General features: G+C 38.0%; 1 protein-coding gene across 4 annotated transcripts in view; it reads left to right on the plus strand.

Moving 5' to 3' along the window:
- The first annotated feature begins 655 nt into the window (after positions 1-655).
- LOC113556212 (neural cell adhesion molecule 1-like) overlaps positions 656-17,477 on the plus strand; it is a 38,261-nt gene continuing 21,439 nt past the window's right edge. For 2 of the 4 annotated variants that reach the window (XM_026961030.1, XM_026961026.1), the window contains exons 1-2: positions 656-1,276; positions 1,686-1,851. In XM_026961030.1, coding sequence (XP_026816831.1) covers positions 1,716-1,851 — 136 coding nt within the window. In that variant the 5' untranslated portion in view covers positions 656-1,276; positions 1,686-1,715. Of the gene's footprint in view, positions 1,307-1,685; positions 1,852-17,477 lie in introns of all 4 variants that reach the window. The other 2 variants (XM_026961028.1, XM_026961027.1) reach the window with 2 other exon arrangements.

The raw sequence follows: 17,477 nt of genomic DNA on the forward strand, positions 1-17,477 counted from the left end.
TTATTATTCGGGGATCGTCTTTGGACTGTTGAAGAGACAGGTTTCGCCGTATTTATTGAATAAAAAAAAAAAAAAGAAAAAAATCAGCCGTCGACATGTATGGCTATTCGACGAACAACGACGACGCGACGTCGGTAATTCGGTATTATTTATTATTATTATTATCATCATTGCGATCCGCGGACGAATGTTGAGTGTGCATATAACGGTGGGGGACATCGCCGCCGTGGACGGCGAGCGGCAACAGCGGCGGCGGCCGCCAGTTGGGCGCCAACCGACACGAGATCGTTTCCCCCTCCTCCCCGCGGCCGCATACCCCCTTCAGGAGGAAGGCCTCGTCGGCGGTCGGTGGTACCCCGGCCCCGGCGGCCGGTCCCCCTCGCACCCCCCGCCAGGACGGCCGCTTCCCTTCGACCCGCGTCCGTCCGGCCACCCCCCGCGCGCCGTTCGACGCGCGCGGAACAAACGCCGGCAATTCACGGGCCGCCGCCGCCGCCGACTCGACTAACAGCCGGCATCGAGTCGCGCCCGCACGCGCACATCCAACGCCCGCGTTTTGAAATGATTATCGTTGTACGGTTTTTTGTCCATAGAGTGCTACGCACAACCACGCACGCCGCCGCCGCCGCCGTCGCTACACACTGCTTTGCGTACTCCGCGGCAACCAACCAAGCCAGTCATTCACTCGCAGTCGGTCGTCCAGCAGCAACGCACCGGTGATACCGCTGTACCCGTACCGGTTTTTTTTCCTAACATTCGTTTACGATACGTGTTAACGAATATCAATTATACAAGATATAACGACAACGTGTTGCGCAAAAACGATTCCGTGTAAAAGACTACGCATTTAGCCGGGCGACAATATGTTGCGATCGCAATAACCGCCGAGTCTCCCCGAATCGAATTTTAATTACATTTTTCTCGGCTCTCTCCGCCGGAGGATTTCCCTGACGATTTCCCCGCACGTCGACGGCGGCACGCGCGCAAAAACGCGGACCGCGTCCAAACATATCCGTCTCTTGTTTTCCGCACACGTCGTCGCCGGAGTAACGGCGACCGACCGGTAACGCTCGCGCGCGCACACACGACACACACGCACACTGCGCGGCGGTAGTCGACCCGGACGACCTCACCAGAGGAGAAGCACGTAGTGCGGTTAAAGTGCACCGGTGGTCCGCGAGTCGTCCAAAGACTACGTGTCGCGCGCGACCGCGCATCGACAACTCTCCAGAGCGGCCTTGCAGAGGTTATTCGCGCCGGTGATTTCGGTGGCAAAGTACGAGTCAGGCGTAAAACAACAATATTAGTACTTATAACATAGTTTTAGGATTAGTAATAATAATAATAATAATAAATAACAAAATTTATTCCATCGCTGTGCGTGCAATACCGTTGCCGTCGCCGCTGGTATTGTCATTGTGTTTACTCGCCCACAAGGTGTTCGATAGGCGGCAACAACCGTCGCGCACAACACCTGCCCGTCTGTCAAAAGAGTCGTCGGCGAGTGCATATACGACGGTAGTATTGTCGGCGTACGTTGCTAAACCTTTGGCGATATCGACGGCGACGAATATACGGTTATCCGTCCGCAATACCTGCTACACTCACCTTTACTCAATGATCTCTTGACTCGTATCGTCTTCGTGTATAACAGCTCTGCGTGTTTGTTTTGTTTTTCTTCGCAGAAGCACGTTTTTCCCACACTTCGAGAAGAGATGACTATCGGAACGACAACATCAACAGCAGTGGCTACAGCTGCCACCCCTCGGAGAAGACGAGCGAGCGGTTTCGCGAGGACGACGGCGTTCATGTTGGTAGCCGCCGTTGTTTTAGCCGATGTGATCAGAGTCTGTGAGTATCGATATTATGGTTTATACATTATACCCAATTTATAATATCAATACATAATAATACGATTCGCGGCCGTGTATATCCGAAATGCATCATCGCAGTCTAATACACAAACTTATACCTATACGTGCCTATTATGGCGTGTCTGTGCATCACAATATAATATCGGGTTACCCGGTAAGGTGGTTGCTGATGGGGCGGCAGCGAAGCGAGATCCCTCGGGGCGTCCAGCGTCGTTTTTTTTATTCCCATCTACCGCGTGTTCTTTTTTTATGTTACTTTCTGAGAAACTCACGAATTCCCAAACTGTGCTGTACACAATACGATGTTAATTACGTTACATAATGCGATTATCGCGGTCGTCGTGTTTGTGGCTGCGCGCGTCGCGTATCACACAATATAATAATTATTTTATACGGGAAATCGTTATCGGGTCTTTAAAATTACGCTCCAGCCGGTAGTCGGAGAGGCGGCGTTCTGAGCAATATTCTAATAATATTTACCGCCGCCGCACACCTGCTGCTTTTGCTGCTGTGCAGTTACTGTTACGTAAATCCACTACACACACACACCAATTTAAAATTATATTATTTGATTACTACGACCGTTGTTATACTATTATATAGCCGAAATATGCGTACACAGATAACGCGTGCGCCACGTACGAATTTATGTGGTTTTCGGTAGCCGTTACTGAAAACTACTATCACGACGCGGACCGTATATAATCTTAACAGCCTTAGCGTAGCGTCGGCGTTCCGATTACAGACGGCTCGGTTAGCCGGTGGAGGTGGTGGTTCTCACTGGATGCCGATCGGACATAATCGTTTCGGTTTTTTTTTCTTGTCTCGTAATATTGTGTTACATATTATTATTATTATTATTATTATTAAGTACCTCTACCTATTAAAATATTATAACCGTCGACCCGCGTCTTGCGGCGTCCCTTACAATTCACACACGACCGCTCAATCCATTCCGCACGTCGCCGCGCCCTTTCTTTTCCGTTTGACGGCGGCCGTACTCACGAACATTAACCGCCGCAGCACCCTTTTTCGCCGCCGTCACCGCCTAGTTTTTATTTTTATTAGACTAGGCGTCCTCGAAGGGCTCACCACCGCCGTCGCCGCTGCTGCGGGGTTTGAAATGTCAAGAGTTTATGTACGCTCTACGGCAGAGACCGCGTGTATACTGTATATTATTATAATATGTGCATAGTGACTAATGCGTTTTTTTCCCCGTTCACTATGTGATCGAGGAGCGGTCGGGGATAGCGATTTTCCAAGCGTTGTGTGTACAATAATGTATGTGTTTGGTGAATATGATGTGTATATATATATATTATATACATATGATATGTGTCTGTGTAGAGCAAAAACGAAGAACTCGTCAAAACGGGTCGATCTATAAATACAAGGGGGTCGGGTCTCCCCTAATCTCTGACGACGACGGCACTGTCGACGACCCTAAGCGGCCCGCAGATTTCCTCCTCTTGCCGCCACTGCAGCCGCAGCCGACGGTCTATTAATAACAATATAACGTCGATCGGGTAATGCGTGCATCGCTGTCCAAACTCTAACTGTACACACACACACACACACATACATATTATTATCGAGCCGCGTTTATTAAATAAAGTGTGGAATCGTGGTGGCTATATATTATTATTATTATTGTTATACATTATATAGGTTGAACGTTTTCTCTGTAGACGTTCCATTGCGCGTACGCATTGGCGTGTACGACGATAATAAAATGGAATAGTTTTTAATCGCTTTGTACTTGTCGTTTTTCTGGCCATAAAAGTTATTTTTTTATCTCGTCGATGCTTATCGTGATGTAAAATACCGAGGAATGTGAACGGCGGGAATGCCAACAAAAAACACTGACGGGGTACCCGCCAACAGGGCACTCGCCAGGATTAGAGACTAGGGGGAGGCGGGGGCGTAAACAGCGGTTTATCGGTCGTGAAAATCCGCGGTTGCACCGGTGACTTATAAAAATAGTCGTGCTGAACAGGCTAGGCTAGGCCTGAGTAGGGGTGTGGTATTGTAATCGTTTTTCGCGTAACGCAGTAGACGACTGTGTGCCGAGAGCATAATATACTAACCACTACTACCGTTGGCGGTTGCAGCATATATAATATAGGTGTATAATAATATATTATTAAAGTTGACCCGTCGACATGTAATTACGCGATAACAGCGATATTGCGCGCGTCTCGGCCCGTCGACTCGGACCATCCATCCATCCATCCATCTCGTGCAGACTTGGACGACACTATAAATACCCACACACACATACACACACACACGCACATACTACCCACCCACTCACATACACTCGCACGCATTACAGCAATAATCCTAATAATAATATTAATAACAAAACTCGCGGTGGATAGTGGTGAAAACAACGAAAAAATGTGCGTACCGCCGAGCGGCGACGGCGGTAAAATTTCTGTGTACCCATTGCACCACCGTCAGCCGCACCACCGCGAGCACGACCCGTATTTACCCGCGGTACAGCGTCGTCTCACACCGTGTTACTGCGACGGGATGTGAAAATATGTAACGCGATTGCTGCTTGTACGTATAATAAACTAATAACTAATAACTATGTGTGTCCCCGTTGTTTTACACGACACACATGTATTTTTTAGGTTTGGGTGTGCGTATTTTTACGACCGGCCGGGCTTATGTATTATTTTGTATTTATTATTTTTTTTTCCCGATTTTATGGCCGCCTGAGGGCACTCCCCATATTAGGGAAACTGGCACGAGGGCACGACGGCCGGAGTGGAAGAGTGAGGAGTATAGTCGTCGTATCGCAGTCGGCTATTATTATTATTATTATTATCATTATTCGATTGTGTACAAAACATATAATGTAGCGCGTAGGTAATAACTAATAACGAAACGGTGGCCCACCGTCGTCGTCGTCGACGTCACAGTCGGTCGGCGCGTTTTCGCATAACATTATTATTACTATTATAATAACATTCGATACGAAATCATTTACGAAATGTTACAATAAAATATAATAGTCAAAACAACTACGGTCGGAGAGCGTCCGCCACCGGCGTCGTTCGAGTTGCCGTATTATTATAATATTATACCTACCAGTCGTGTATACCTCTTCTCGTCGTTCCGTAGAAAACATGCATAGGTACATATATATATCTACCTAATATATTATTATAATACACGACCGATGGTTTTTTTCTCATAATAATTCATCACGGGACGCGTGACGCGGCGTCACCCTTTTCGGTATACACTCCGCGCAGACGTTTTTCGTCGTGAATATATCGAATGGGGCCATTTTTATATTCATACTCATATTATTATTATACGTCAACGGCCGTGATGGATCTTCAGCGGTGGACCTACTCGTGTGGGTCGATTGGGAGGGAGGAGAGGAAGGCTTGAGTATTAAAAATAGCCGATTCAGACGGCAGCTTCGTAGATCCAACGTCGGTCGCGTAATTGTCGCCTCCACTGCACATTGTCGTCCACGTTGCAACAGCAGCAGCTGCTACCGAAACGCCGCCGTCGCTCGTGGTGCACCGGAAAAAAACTAACGATGATTGTAGCGGCGGCTTCGGAAAAGGCGTACGCGCGTTTGACAGGGGTGTGTGCGCGTGTGTGTGTGTGATGCAGTAGAAGGAGAGGCGTTGCTGCGATGCAGCTGCCTCGCACTGGAACTGCGGTTCGCTGCTGCCGAAAGCAAAACGAAGATTACGCGCGCCCGATCCATGTAATGTGTTCAACGACGCGTGGGACAAGTCACATAAAAGCTTTTTCTGAAATTGTAGAATTTATTATCGTTTGTATGTGTATGTCGTTCAGTATCGTATACGCGGAAAACGGTTAGAAAAAAACTAAACACCGCACTCCTAATGTCGATTCTACTGCACGTTTCCGAGCTGCAAGCGCGGCCGTTACGCATTCGCCGCAGCTGCAGCAGCGACGTAAACGAAATGTATTACGCGCCCCAGTGGCGTTTTTTTTCATTTGGTGGGAGGAGTATCCTTCATGTCTGTCTGGATGATACCCCTCGACTTAAAAAAAATTGCCCATATGTATTAGTATTTTAGTAATGCCTTTCAAAATATTTATATCCAAACTGCAAAAGTGAAATTAATTTCATTAGATTCGGTGACGTGTTTCGAGGTAAACACATATTTTGGACTCCCAAAATACTTCATTGAATTCCTCCCAGGACTGTATACTGTATACTCGTCGATCACGGTAACGAGTGGTTGTGCTTATTTAGTTATCATAGTATACCCACCATGGCTTGTCTGTGATATTATTGTAATACGCGTATATATAGCACATTGCACGTCGTACGTGTAAAACCACCGAATATATGAATATGAGATATTTTGTTGTTTAAAATAATATCGTGTCGTATAATAATATTAAACGGAGAATAGAGAAAGGAGTGTCGCACTGTGCAGAGGAAGCCGTCCGAGCCCGATCGCCCATCGCCGTACGTTCATCGCGTTTCGACTGCTTTCCGGCTTTCCTCCTACTCTCCCCGTTCCCCGCGGCACTGTTCATTGTTTTTACAATAAGGTCGTCGTCGTCGTATTTGGTCCTGCCGACGACGACCATGTATTACCACGTGGTGATGGTCGTCGTCGTCGTCACTGAGCGGTTGTTCTTATGTATTATTATAATATATTATATATACGTAATAAAATTACAATCGTTATTATGATAAATACGATCGGACCGATTGTCCATCCGTCGTCTCCCCTTGACTAATTACAGCGATATAACGATAATCCGTTCTGTACAGCGTCGCGGCGCGACACACGCCGAGAGGAAACCTGAGACGGTTTTCATCTATCGGCGATTTGAATAATTTTTAATCGTCATCGCAGTTCGTGCGGTATACATAATATTATTATATGCGCATTGACCACAGATTACATCGTTGTGTCCGCTACACACACGATCTCGCCAGTTCATAAAAGCACACACACACACACACACATATATACTTAGAGGACGAAGGCAGTAGAGGTATACTTTGATATTCTATAGGTCTGCCCCTCTTTATACGACGATGAGGCTCTTGTGTGGAACGACGGTGACAACGACGACAGACCCCAAACACAGAGACCTCGCCGGAACACCGCCGCCGCCGCCGTCGTCCAGTCCACCCTCGAAACCTATTGTCTTATTACGAGACGATAATGTGTACCATTATTATTATTACTTGTTATTCGTCGTCGCCACCCACAAACCCGCACCGGCGGCTTGTCGTACACACACACCACACCACACGAACCGCGTGTGTGCGTATAATATTAGGTATACATCCGACCGTCTAAGCAACACCGTCGCCGCGTGATCGCGCATATTTAAACGCGTTCCAATGAATATAATATTTTATACATAACACATTATATTATATGTTGTGTTTGATTACGATCACCGCGACGTGCGTATGGCCGTCGCGGGCCAAGTTTCGTTTCTTTGTTAATTTTTCTTTTCGTTTGAAATACAAACCAACACACGACGTCGCATACACCGCGTATTGTGTGCATATTATACATACCGTTCACGATTGTGCGTGTTGTGTTCGCCGCCGGTCGTTTGAATATTATTTGAAACACACACACGCGGGCGCGAATGACAACGTACGAAATAATAATATAATGTTTTATTTTATTATTATTATTATTATTATTATTCACCATCGCCAGCCACCGTGTGAATAATATGATATGATATAATACTGTTTCGGTATGCGTAAATAGCAGCACCGGCGGCAGCAGATGGTTGTTATAATATTATACCGTCGTTGTCGATGGGGACAATGTTTTTACGACCGCCGTAGTTTTTTAATAATTTTTCGTACACTGCTGTTGCTGTTGTCGACACAACGGCAACAATAACAATGTGTAACACCCCGTCCGCGGCCCCGGTAACAACAATATAACAATTTATTTCGCCATTATACCGACGTACGATTCGTACGTCGTTTTGATAATATACCTAACCTACCGCACTGCGTAAAACGGTGAACGGAATCGTCGCACAACTCAACGAGCACTCTGTATAACGACTAATATAACGAATATTATAATTTATAATATTCGCGAACACGCAATTCGCACTATCGTTTATAACAGAGATATGCATTTTTTTTTTATTTTACACGTTGTCTGGCTTTTACGGTTTTTTTCCGATATCCCGGCCGTGTACCCCGGATGTGAAGCTCATCTGTACAACTACGATGACGACGACGACCAAGACGATGATCATTATAATAATAATATTAATAATTAGGTGTCGGGGCCCGGTCGGTGCACCCATGCTCATGTATTACGGTTTCCCGGAATTTCGCGGGTTCCGCAACGGCCGGTAACCGCTCCCCGACCGACCAGACAACGACGCGCAGTAGTTGTTTGCTGTTATCGTTCAATTGCGTTCGATTTGTTTCCTAAACATTTTTCCGTATTTCCCGTCCGGCCGATCGATACACAAACACCACGCGTCGGCCGTGCAATTGCGTCATTTTTACATCACCGCCGCCACAGCCGTGCATTTTGCCAATGAACATCATCATCATCGCCATCAAAACGGACTCTAATTATAAACGCGGTTAACGCACGCGCTGCGTGTATGCACGTGTTGATGGATAATAACTCAACGGTTAGCAGTACACTGCGGTCGGCGTACATAATGGTGTATATGGGCGCGGTAGCACGAATACCACAGCAGCCGTGATCCGTCGAATACCGCGAGTACCTATCATCACTCCGATTTGCACGAGCTTACTACACCTTTCGGCGATGCGTCTTTGTAATAATATATATATCGTAAATCCGAAGTGCCATTCCCGTAAACCGCGTTGAACGTCGTTCGTTTCATCAAACGCGATATCTGAGAATGTTTTAGTATAGTTGAATATTTCCGTTAACCACAGATGCCTACGTAGTCCCAGGTCCGTTTTCACTGCAGGCGGTCCAAGAAATACGTTTTCGAATATTTTAATCTCTAACCGAAAAATTACGATTCGTATCGAAATCTTTATTCGGCCGGCTATTATTGATATATACGTTTCACCGAGTTCAAAATTTAATTTCGTCCGACACCTTCGACTTATAGTATAGTTATATGATATATTTCCCACAAGGTAAAACGATCGACCGGGACCGGTTATAAATAGGTATTCAACTACTACAAACGTCATAATATATGTAGTCGAATGTAAATAATTACTTTGCGAATTTTCTTTAAGACCACTTGACGTTTTCAAAAATCACCTCTTCAAAGCACTATATACACGCGGTGTCCATTACCATAATAATATAGTCAGAGCTCCGAATGTGTGTAAAACTATTAGAGCATTCCTCTCTCATATAAAGATAGCCCCCCCCCCCTGCCGCGCGTAAAACGAAATCAAACGTATGACACACACATATATATATATATATATATGTATATATAATAGGTACACGTAAAACCAATAAACTCTACTCGTCGTCGGCTCTCGAAATTAAAAGTACGCAAAACCACTATAAAACTGTTAGCACAGGCGAGGCCGCTACGGCATTATACCGCATTAAATAATACATAATGGCCGTGTCATCACGTCACGTATATATGCAATGCCCGAATAATGTACGACACGGCCGAGCTTTTCCGCTCGTCGTCCCACCCCACGCTGCACACACCATAGGTGCCATAAAAAACGACGTGGTTACAGGGCGTGATTGCATTATCGTAATTTTATTTGAATATACGTCAACGCCGCGGTGCTCCCAAAAAAGCGGCGCCTATACGGCTGTATATTATACCATCACGAGCCCAATCATCTAATCCGGTGACGCCCGTTCCCGCCATGTCGCGCGCGCGTGTATGCGCGGCTGACTCGAAACCGGGATGACGCGACGAAACATGTCTCGTGGACAATAATATAATATAATAATAATATAATTCCATTGTCGTTACACAACAATTATTGTTGTATAATATTATATGATGATATTGTTCACGGGCGTTTTACGTTGTTTATTTTATTATAACCGACTCGAACCAACCCACGTCCGATGACATTGTTTCCGAGAACATTCTGATCTTCTGATCTATATAATTTGATATTACTAGGTAGGTAGGTCTATGCGTACGCATTATAATATTTGTTTTTATCACGCGAAACAGAATAGATATTATATCATATGTAATTATATTAAGGTGCAGTTGGAAATCTTGTATGAAATAACACTGATTATATATTTTTTACTAAACAGTTTTTAACAGCAACGCCGCTTTAAATTATAGAATTGAACTCAAGATATTTTTTTGGTTTTTATCGCATTGTTATATCACAGTCCACAGGTAATAGTTTTTTTCTCGTTGATTATTTTGGTGATGCATTATTAAATGCATATTATATCATTCAGTAGTACACTGAAAATATATAAACGAATAAAATATAGGTATCATTTAGGAACTATGTTTAAAATTTCTAATTTGTACATATTAGAGATTCAAATTCTTCATTGTAAACTGTTGTTTTTACTCTTGGCATTAGCACAAAGAAATTTTTATCAATGTAATATTTATATTTTAAGACGACATTCCATTTCGACTTTTTATCTCTGTTTATAAAAATAATATGTAAAACAAATCAGATTTGCTTTTAGTATAGGACCAACTATGTGGCACGCATGTGATTAGGTTAAATATTATTCGTAATAATTGACCTCTTATCAAATTGAAAATATGTGAATGATGTAACGATAATTTTTTATGTTTTAGTATTTAGTTTTAAAAAGTTGGATTAACTGTTAGTACATAGAGATCAGATTGGTATAGTTTAATGTATTTTAATATTTTGTTTCTTAAAAATAATCTATTTTGGCCTTCCTTAGTTTTTCTGTGAGTTGTGTTAAGTCAAAATCTATATTTTAGATATCTAAAATTGATATATCGAACTAAAAACACTGTTACGTGTTACATTACAGATAAAGTTCTTGTAATTCAATTGTATTTTATCAACTAAAATATTTCCTTCAATGTAGACTGACTGTTACGAAGAATAAACAAAGTTAACTGGGTATATTTCCAATATTATTAATAGACTCAAATTTTATAAATTTTTATAAAATCAAAGAATGCGTGAAGCATAAAGATACGTTTTAACTTAGTTATTCTAAGTTGTATATATTATTTACCTTAGGTTATTATGGTGTGGGTGTACGTAGTGACACATTCGCCGGTCTGCAATTAAAAGAGTTCCGGTCCATATTGTACTAGAAAAAATTACATTTTTAATGTATTGTACTGTACCCTAAATAGTCCGTAGTCCTACATAATAAATCATCTGCTGATCCGCGACCGAAAAAAAGTTGAGAACCAATGATATAGACCATGCGCATATAGATATTTCGAAGTTATTTTTTATATATCGTGCGATTGGAAAATATCTTGGTAAAACGTTTTGCAAATATGTATCGTATAGACATATAAATTATTTGATCAATCGATTATGGACGTGCAATACATTAATCATTATTACTGAAGCGTCGTATCATAATACACTAATTAATATTCTCTATCGATGTTGATAATAATAACAACAACAACGATAAAAAATATTAATAAGTAATAATGAACGTCAATTATTATTATGTATACAATCACGGATGCAATTCGTACTGCGGAAGGATTAATTGGCCGCGATTTATAGGTTTCGCAGAACGCTGACGGCCGCCGCCTGCACTTGCCTTTTCCCGGAACACAACTAGTTCGACTAACACCGCCGTTGTTAATATTTTTTTTCGGAGCTAACATTTTTCTTAGAAAAAGAAATGAAAATTTACTTTTTAAAACATTCATCGTGATGCTACTCCATGTCACCGATTTTTCTTATACTATCGCGGGATAAAATCTGAATAGTATTTTCGTTATTCGCCTTTGAGCTTTGATAAACAAATATTTTCTGTATAAGTTATAACTTATTAGTAATGAAGAAGGACTTTATTTTTTTTATGCACGTTAATAGTGTGTAACTATTGAAATTGATTGTATCTACTTCGTTAAGTATATAGTGAAAACTGTTTTCGTTCGTACGCCCGAGATTGTTATTACACGGTTGAAATTATGATATTATATTTATAGTAAAAGTTATTGAAACAATTTTGACCACGTTTTGACACGTATTGATTTTTATTAGAAAGCTATTATTATTAATATGTAATAATAATAAAAGCCGTAGGTAATTAAAATTTAAAATTCTTATAAATAATGATAATTTATCAATACTAATTAATAATCAAAATGATAAAAAATCCCCTATCAAAACATGGATAAAATTGTTCTCCTTAATTTTTATATCAGTTATATGATGGTATATTCCTTAATATAATTTCAAACGTGCAATCAACATCTTTGAAGTATGAAGAGACGTGATTACTTCACATGTGTGAGGAAAATTTTTTTAGTTTTACGCCATCTTAATAATATGCAATCATCATCGGATCCGAGTATTTCTGCCCTTTATTGAATTAATCCTTTATTTGTCTTTCATTAGTTCTTTATTGAACAACCAATCAAATCAAAATTTAGCTGCTTTACAGACAGTAGTATTTTTATTTCAAATGAATTTTATTTTTATTTTTGACACTAAATGACTAAATACAACTGCCTTTTGTAGTATATTATAATATATACAGTATATACACTATACAGATATACAGTTTATCGTATAAATGAATAATAATTAATAATAATAAAAAAAATTAATGAATACGAAAACTACTACTACATTAATAATTAGTATTTTAATTTACATAAGGACATAAGGTATTAATACAAATAAACATTATTTACCTATATTAGATAGGACTGAAAAAACATTTTATTTTTAAATATAAACAACTTTTTAATTATATATTATCGTTATTATAATTTAACATAATTGAATACCACAGTTTAAATCATAAATACTATGATTACTTAGTCAAGCAAAATTTTAATTGTAAAAATTGATTTTTCGGAATCAATATCTTGGGAGCTTTTAAAGCACGTCTATATATATATATTATTACAGACAATAATATAAATACGTATTTTATACAGTGGGCGTAGTGTTCTATAAAAAACAATGTATAGTGATGTGTATCGTATCAATTGTATTCATTTATTTCGTGTCATCTGTTTATGTCTATTAAAAATAATGTAATCTTATTTCATCAATATTCACTGTTTGCCAAGTTTTTTTTTATATACCAGCTTAATTCATGATATATTAATGAATTATATGGTTTTTTTTTTTTAATAAGCTGAACATATAAAAATATACTGATATCCGGTGTAAGCCACCATCATATATACCAGACATCGACTTGTATCATAACTCGTCCGCCTCTGTTACATATTTTATTCGCTTACAGACATCTTGCTCTGTGTACTTCTACGATGTACGAGTCGTTGCGTTTTTAAAATAAGTGTGTATTACTCACATTTTTGTGCACATATAGAGAAAATAACATTATTATTGATTATTATACCTACTATATACGAGTAAATAAATTGTATAATAAATATTGCATCAAACCATATTTTATATAACTAGATGTTGTGTATATGTCGTATTTGTTATTTAAATCGTCGGCTAAATCGTAAAAAGGAAATTCTAGGGAATATTGGCACTCTACATTGGTGTTATCGCGTTTTATATTGCACCTCATTATTATATTTTTAACATGCACGGCATGTTGAATTTATACTATGTACGATCCATCGAGGAACACATTATAAATATTTATAACATTTATTCAATATCGGCTTGTATATATTATACTTTTTATAACTATTAATAATTATTGTAGTTGCAATAAAACCATTGTAATAAATTTAAAAATATTGTTTTTATTGACTTTTTGGATATCGAAATAAAAAATTTAATGCGATTTGAACCAAAATTAATTAGTATATAATATATATATATATATATATCGATAAATATAACATAAACGCGTGTTAGGCGGTTCCATGTTCTCTTGTATTATTTTTAAAGGCGTAAATATTACATAAATTAATTTTGATTTAACAACCAAGACTTTTTAAAAAATAATCAAAGGTAGTTGTTTATTTTTCGGGAAAACGTCGTGCAGTGTTTGATGGCCATCGTTATTGTGTAAAGGTTATGATGACTCATGGGCACGACATTTCTAAAAAAATGTAATAATATTAATCTTGCTGGATTTAAAAAAAAAATGCATCTTCGCCTTCCGCTTTATAATTTCACATTGTTGTTCTGCGATTAGGTAAGAGGTACCGATTGCTTATTGTTGTTTATAATAATAATACAAATAGTATTAATAATAATATTATCACCGTGAAAACGGTAACATTATACAGATATTTAATTAATGGAGTTCGTTTATTAGATAAAACATAAACTATAACGATATTATATTACATTATGCTATAACATTGTATAGTATAAGACTATACGCACGTACGTTACGCTCGTGTTTATACGAGTTTTATTATCAGCTTTTTCCTTTTCTACCGAATCGATCATCCGACAACTGTGGTCGTCGGCGGCGGTTGCCGAGGTATATTTCGTAATTGTGTAACGCACAAAACACTTGTGCTCTTCGCTCTTCAAAGAGACGTACAGTAAATATTGTTCATACAAAACGTGTATACATATCTATGTCTGTGTGTATAATATTATAACATAATATAGTACCGCTTATCAAGTACCACCGCCGCGTTAAATCCGAAACTATATTGTATACTTAATAATAATAATAATACGTATAATATCGTATTATTATGTCGGAGGGGGGCTATATGCTTCGGCGGTGACGTACAGAAATAAAAAACACTCGTTTTTTTATTTCTGAACACGAAGCAACGGCAGAAAGAATAATGAATAATAATTATTATAACGCGGAGTACCTATATACTATGTGATTTTACAATGACTATACGCACGTTTTATTAAGATATGCGTGCGCGCACGCACTATGTTCACGCGGCTCTAGTATCTCATTCATTGCGGTGTGCCCGCAGGCACGTCAAACTATTAGAAATAATAAGAATACTACAAAATGGTCAGTAACCGCGGCCCGGCGTAAAAAAACAATATCATAACCCCGCCACTTTTAACTCGATTTTTTTATTCAGTAGTTATAACGTAACGTCATCATACTGTGTGTGTGATCTCTGGCATACGACTTCCATACTACATTAGAACTATTACTTTAATATACTATGGATCTGTTAAAAAAACGAGTTTTAAATGAGTGAAATGATTTTCAATTTGTGATATTAATTTTAATTTTAGTACCTAGTATTCTTTAATGACAGCAATTATACCGATTGGTCTTAATGGTTGATTGTTTTTAGACAAGATGTTTTGGATTGAGAACGGTTCGTGGACGGTCATACATGCCTTACCGCCGTCGTTACTCAACGTTACATTCAATTGTGTACGCACAGTTACGTCCATTGTTCCAATAATGTATAATATTTATTTAAATTTTCCGGTGCTCGTGTTCACAAGTGAACGTTGTTTGGATCTTTCAAAAATAGTTCAATCTAGTATGCAGTAAATGTAGTATACCTACGATATACAGTGTACATTATAAATAATAATTAATAGTTATCGAAAAAATATCCCACACAGGAAGGGTGGGACACTGTGCGAGTGTGTTGGAACTTGGGATATAAACGTTCGACATCGATCATCCCATTATTGATAAATGAATCTGAAGTGGTAATACTTCTTTCAAAATGTTTTACGATCGTCAATAGTTTTTCCTGATAACTATATAGAATAAAACAATAGCTATATCTTTAATGTACTTTTATATTTTTATGTCTAGATTCAATTTTCTATATTTCAAAATGGAGTTGTAAAAAGGTCATAATACTCATAACAAAAATAATTTTTACCATTTTCAAACCTATAAAAGCTTGTTTAATTGAAAACAGTCAAAAGCATTAAAAGTATAATATTACATTGATACAAAAATAAGCATTTATTATTTATTTTAAGGTCATAAAATGTAACTATTATTTATTTTTGAATACATTTAGATTAGAAACCGAAATTCTGAAATGCTGTATAAAATATCTCCAGGTGGGTCATTGTACTTAAGATGAGTTTTTATATCTAACTTATAACTTCAAAGGAAAAATGTATATTATTTTAAGTACGGCCGCCCTGCAATAAGCGCTCGTTAACCGATAACGCAGCTGAATATGATATTTTATGTCTAAACTGTTTGCTTTTGGCCTACAGAGTACATTCTAATGCCTTTTAACAAATCACTCTAGTTTATAACAAAAAAATTGGCAGTATTATAATCATTTTACAGCAGCTAGTAATGATTGATTCATACCATAAAAATCTATAACTTTCAATATGATTTATATGGTTTTACAATAATGTTTCTTTTTTTTGTAAGATTTATATGTTATCCAGTTGAAATACTGAAAGAGTTTCCATGAGTTTCATTTAAAATTTAAATTTTAGAGTGTAGATATCTATTTTGATTTTATAATAGTTTTTCTAAACACGGGAAAACTAATTGTGTTACAATAAAATTAGTATCAAACATAATTTATTTTTATTGTTTTGTTTCAATATAGAAATTAAAAACCCACAATTCACCAATGACCTGTTTTTATTTATTAGTGTTAAAAATTATTGATTAATAGGTGTAATTTTGTTTTTCAATTAATTAGAAAGTTTTAGACAAACCAGATAAAACAAAAAATAACCATATGCTATTCTAAGCGTACATCAAAAACTCTCGTAATCGTTATTTAAAATGTTATTTTAAAAGGGTTAAATTACAACGATTTCTTTATTTTACTATGTTATTTTTATGTGTTTTTACTTTTTAGATACTCTTTTAATAGAATTCGTAGTCTTTGATTTTAATTTCCGGTTACTTGAATCATATTAATTACTATGCATATAATGTATACTAATGGTATATGTTGTTATATCCCTATTCAATAAACTCGAGTGCTTGTAAAATCATTTTTTGATAATTTAAAGTCTTAAAAACGCTTCGTAAACACTATAAATGAGTATAATAAACTAAGTAATGTCATCATTTACAAATCCGATGACTATCAATTATTGATTTAAGATTAGTAATTATATTAAGTACATTATTAATTATTATTATCCGGTTTCGGAACAAAAAAAAAAACAGGACGAATGCTTCAACCAATTTTATATCCTGTCTGGCTTTTTAAAAAATTGACGTTTCATCTATTTTTTTTCTCTTCAATAAAAAAAATATAACATAATAAATATTATGCTACATATTATGCGTCGTATAATATTATAATAGTAAGAGTAATGTCATTATATGCGTTCATGGTCACCAGTTTATGATAGGATTATGAATTATTATTATGTTATAACTTATAACTTATGAAAATGAGACAATTTGAAAAATACATTATAGACATTCCTCAGAGTGTTTTGAGATGATATTATTTTTAGATATTTTTTTCTAGACATTCAACCCACCACAACTAGACAAAATTCTATAGTTACACATACACACGTGTATCCCCTCTTCTTATAAAAATACAACCAATGTAATATGGCGTTTGATT

This window comes from Rhopalosiphum maidis, chromosome 3 (genome assembly GCF_003676215.2).
Source record: "Rhopalosiphum maidis isolate BTI-1 chromosome 3, ASM367621v3, whole genome shotgun sequence".
Taxonomy (NCBI): Eukaryota; Metazoa; Arthropoda; class Insecta; order Hemiptera; family Aphididae; genus Rhopalosiphum; species Rhopalosiphum maidis.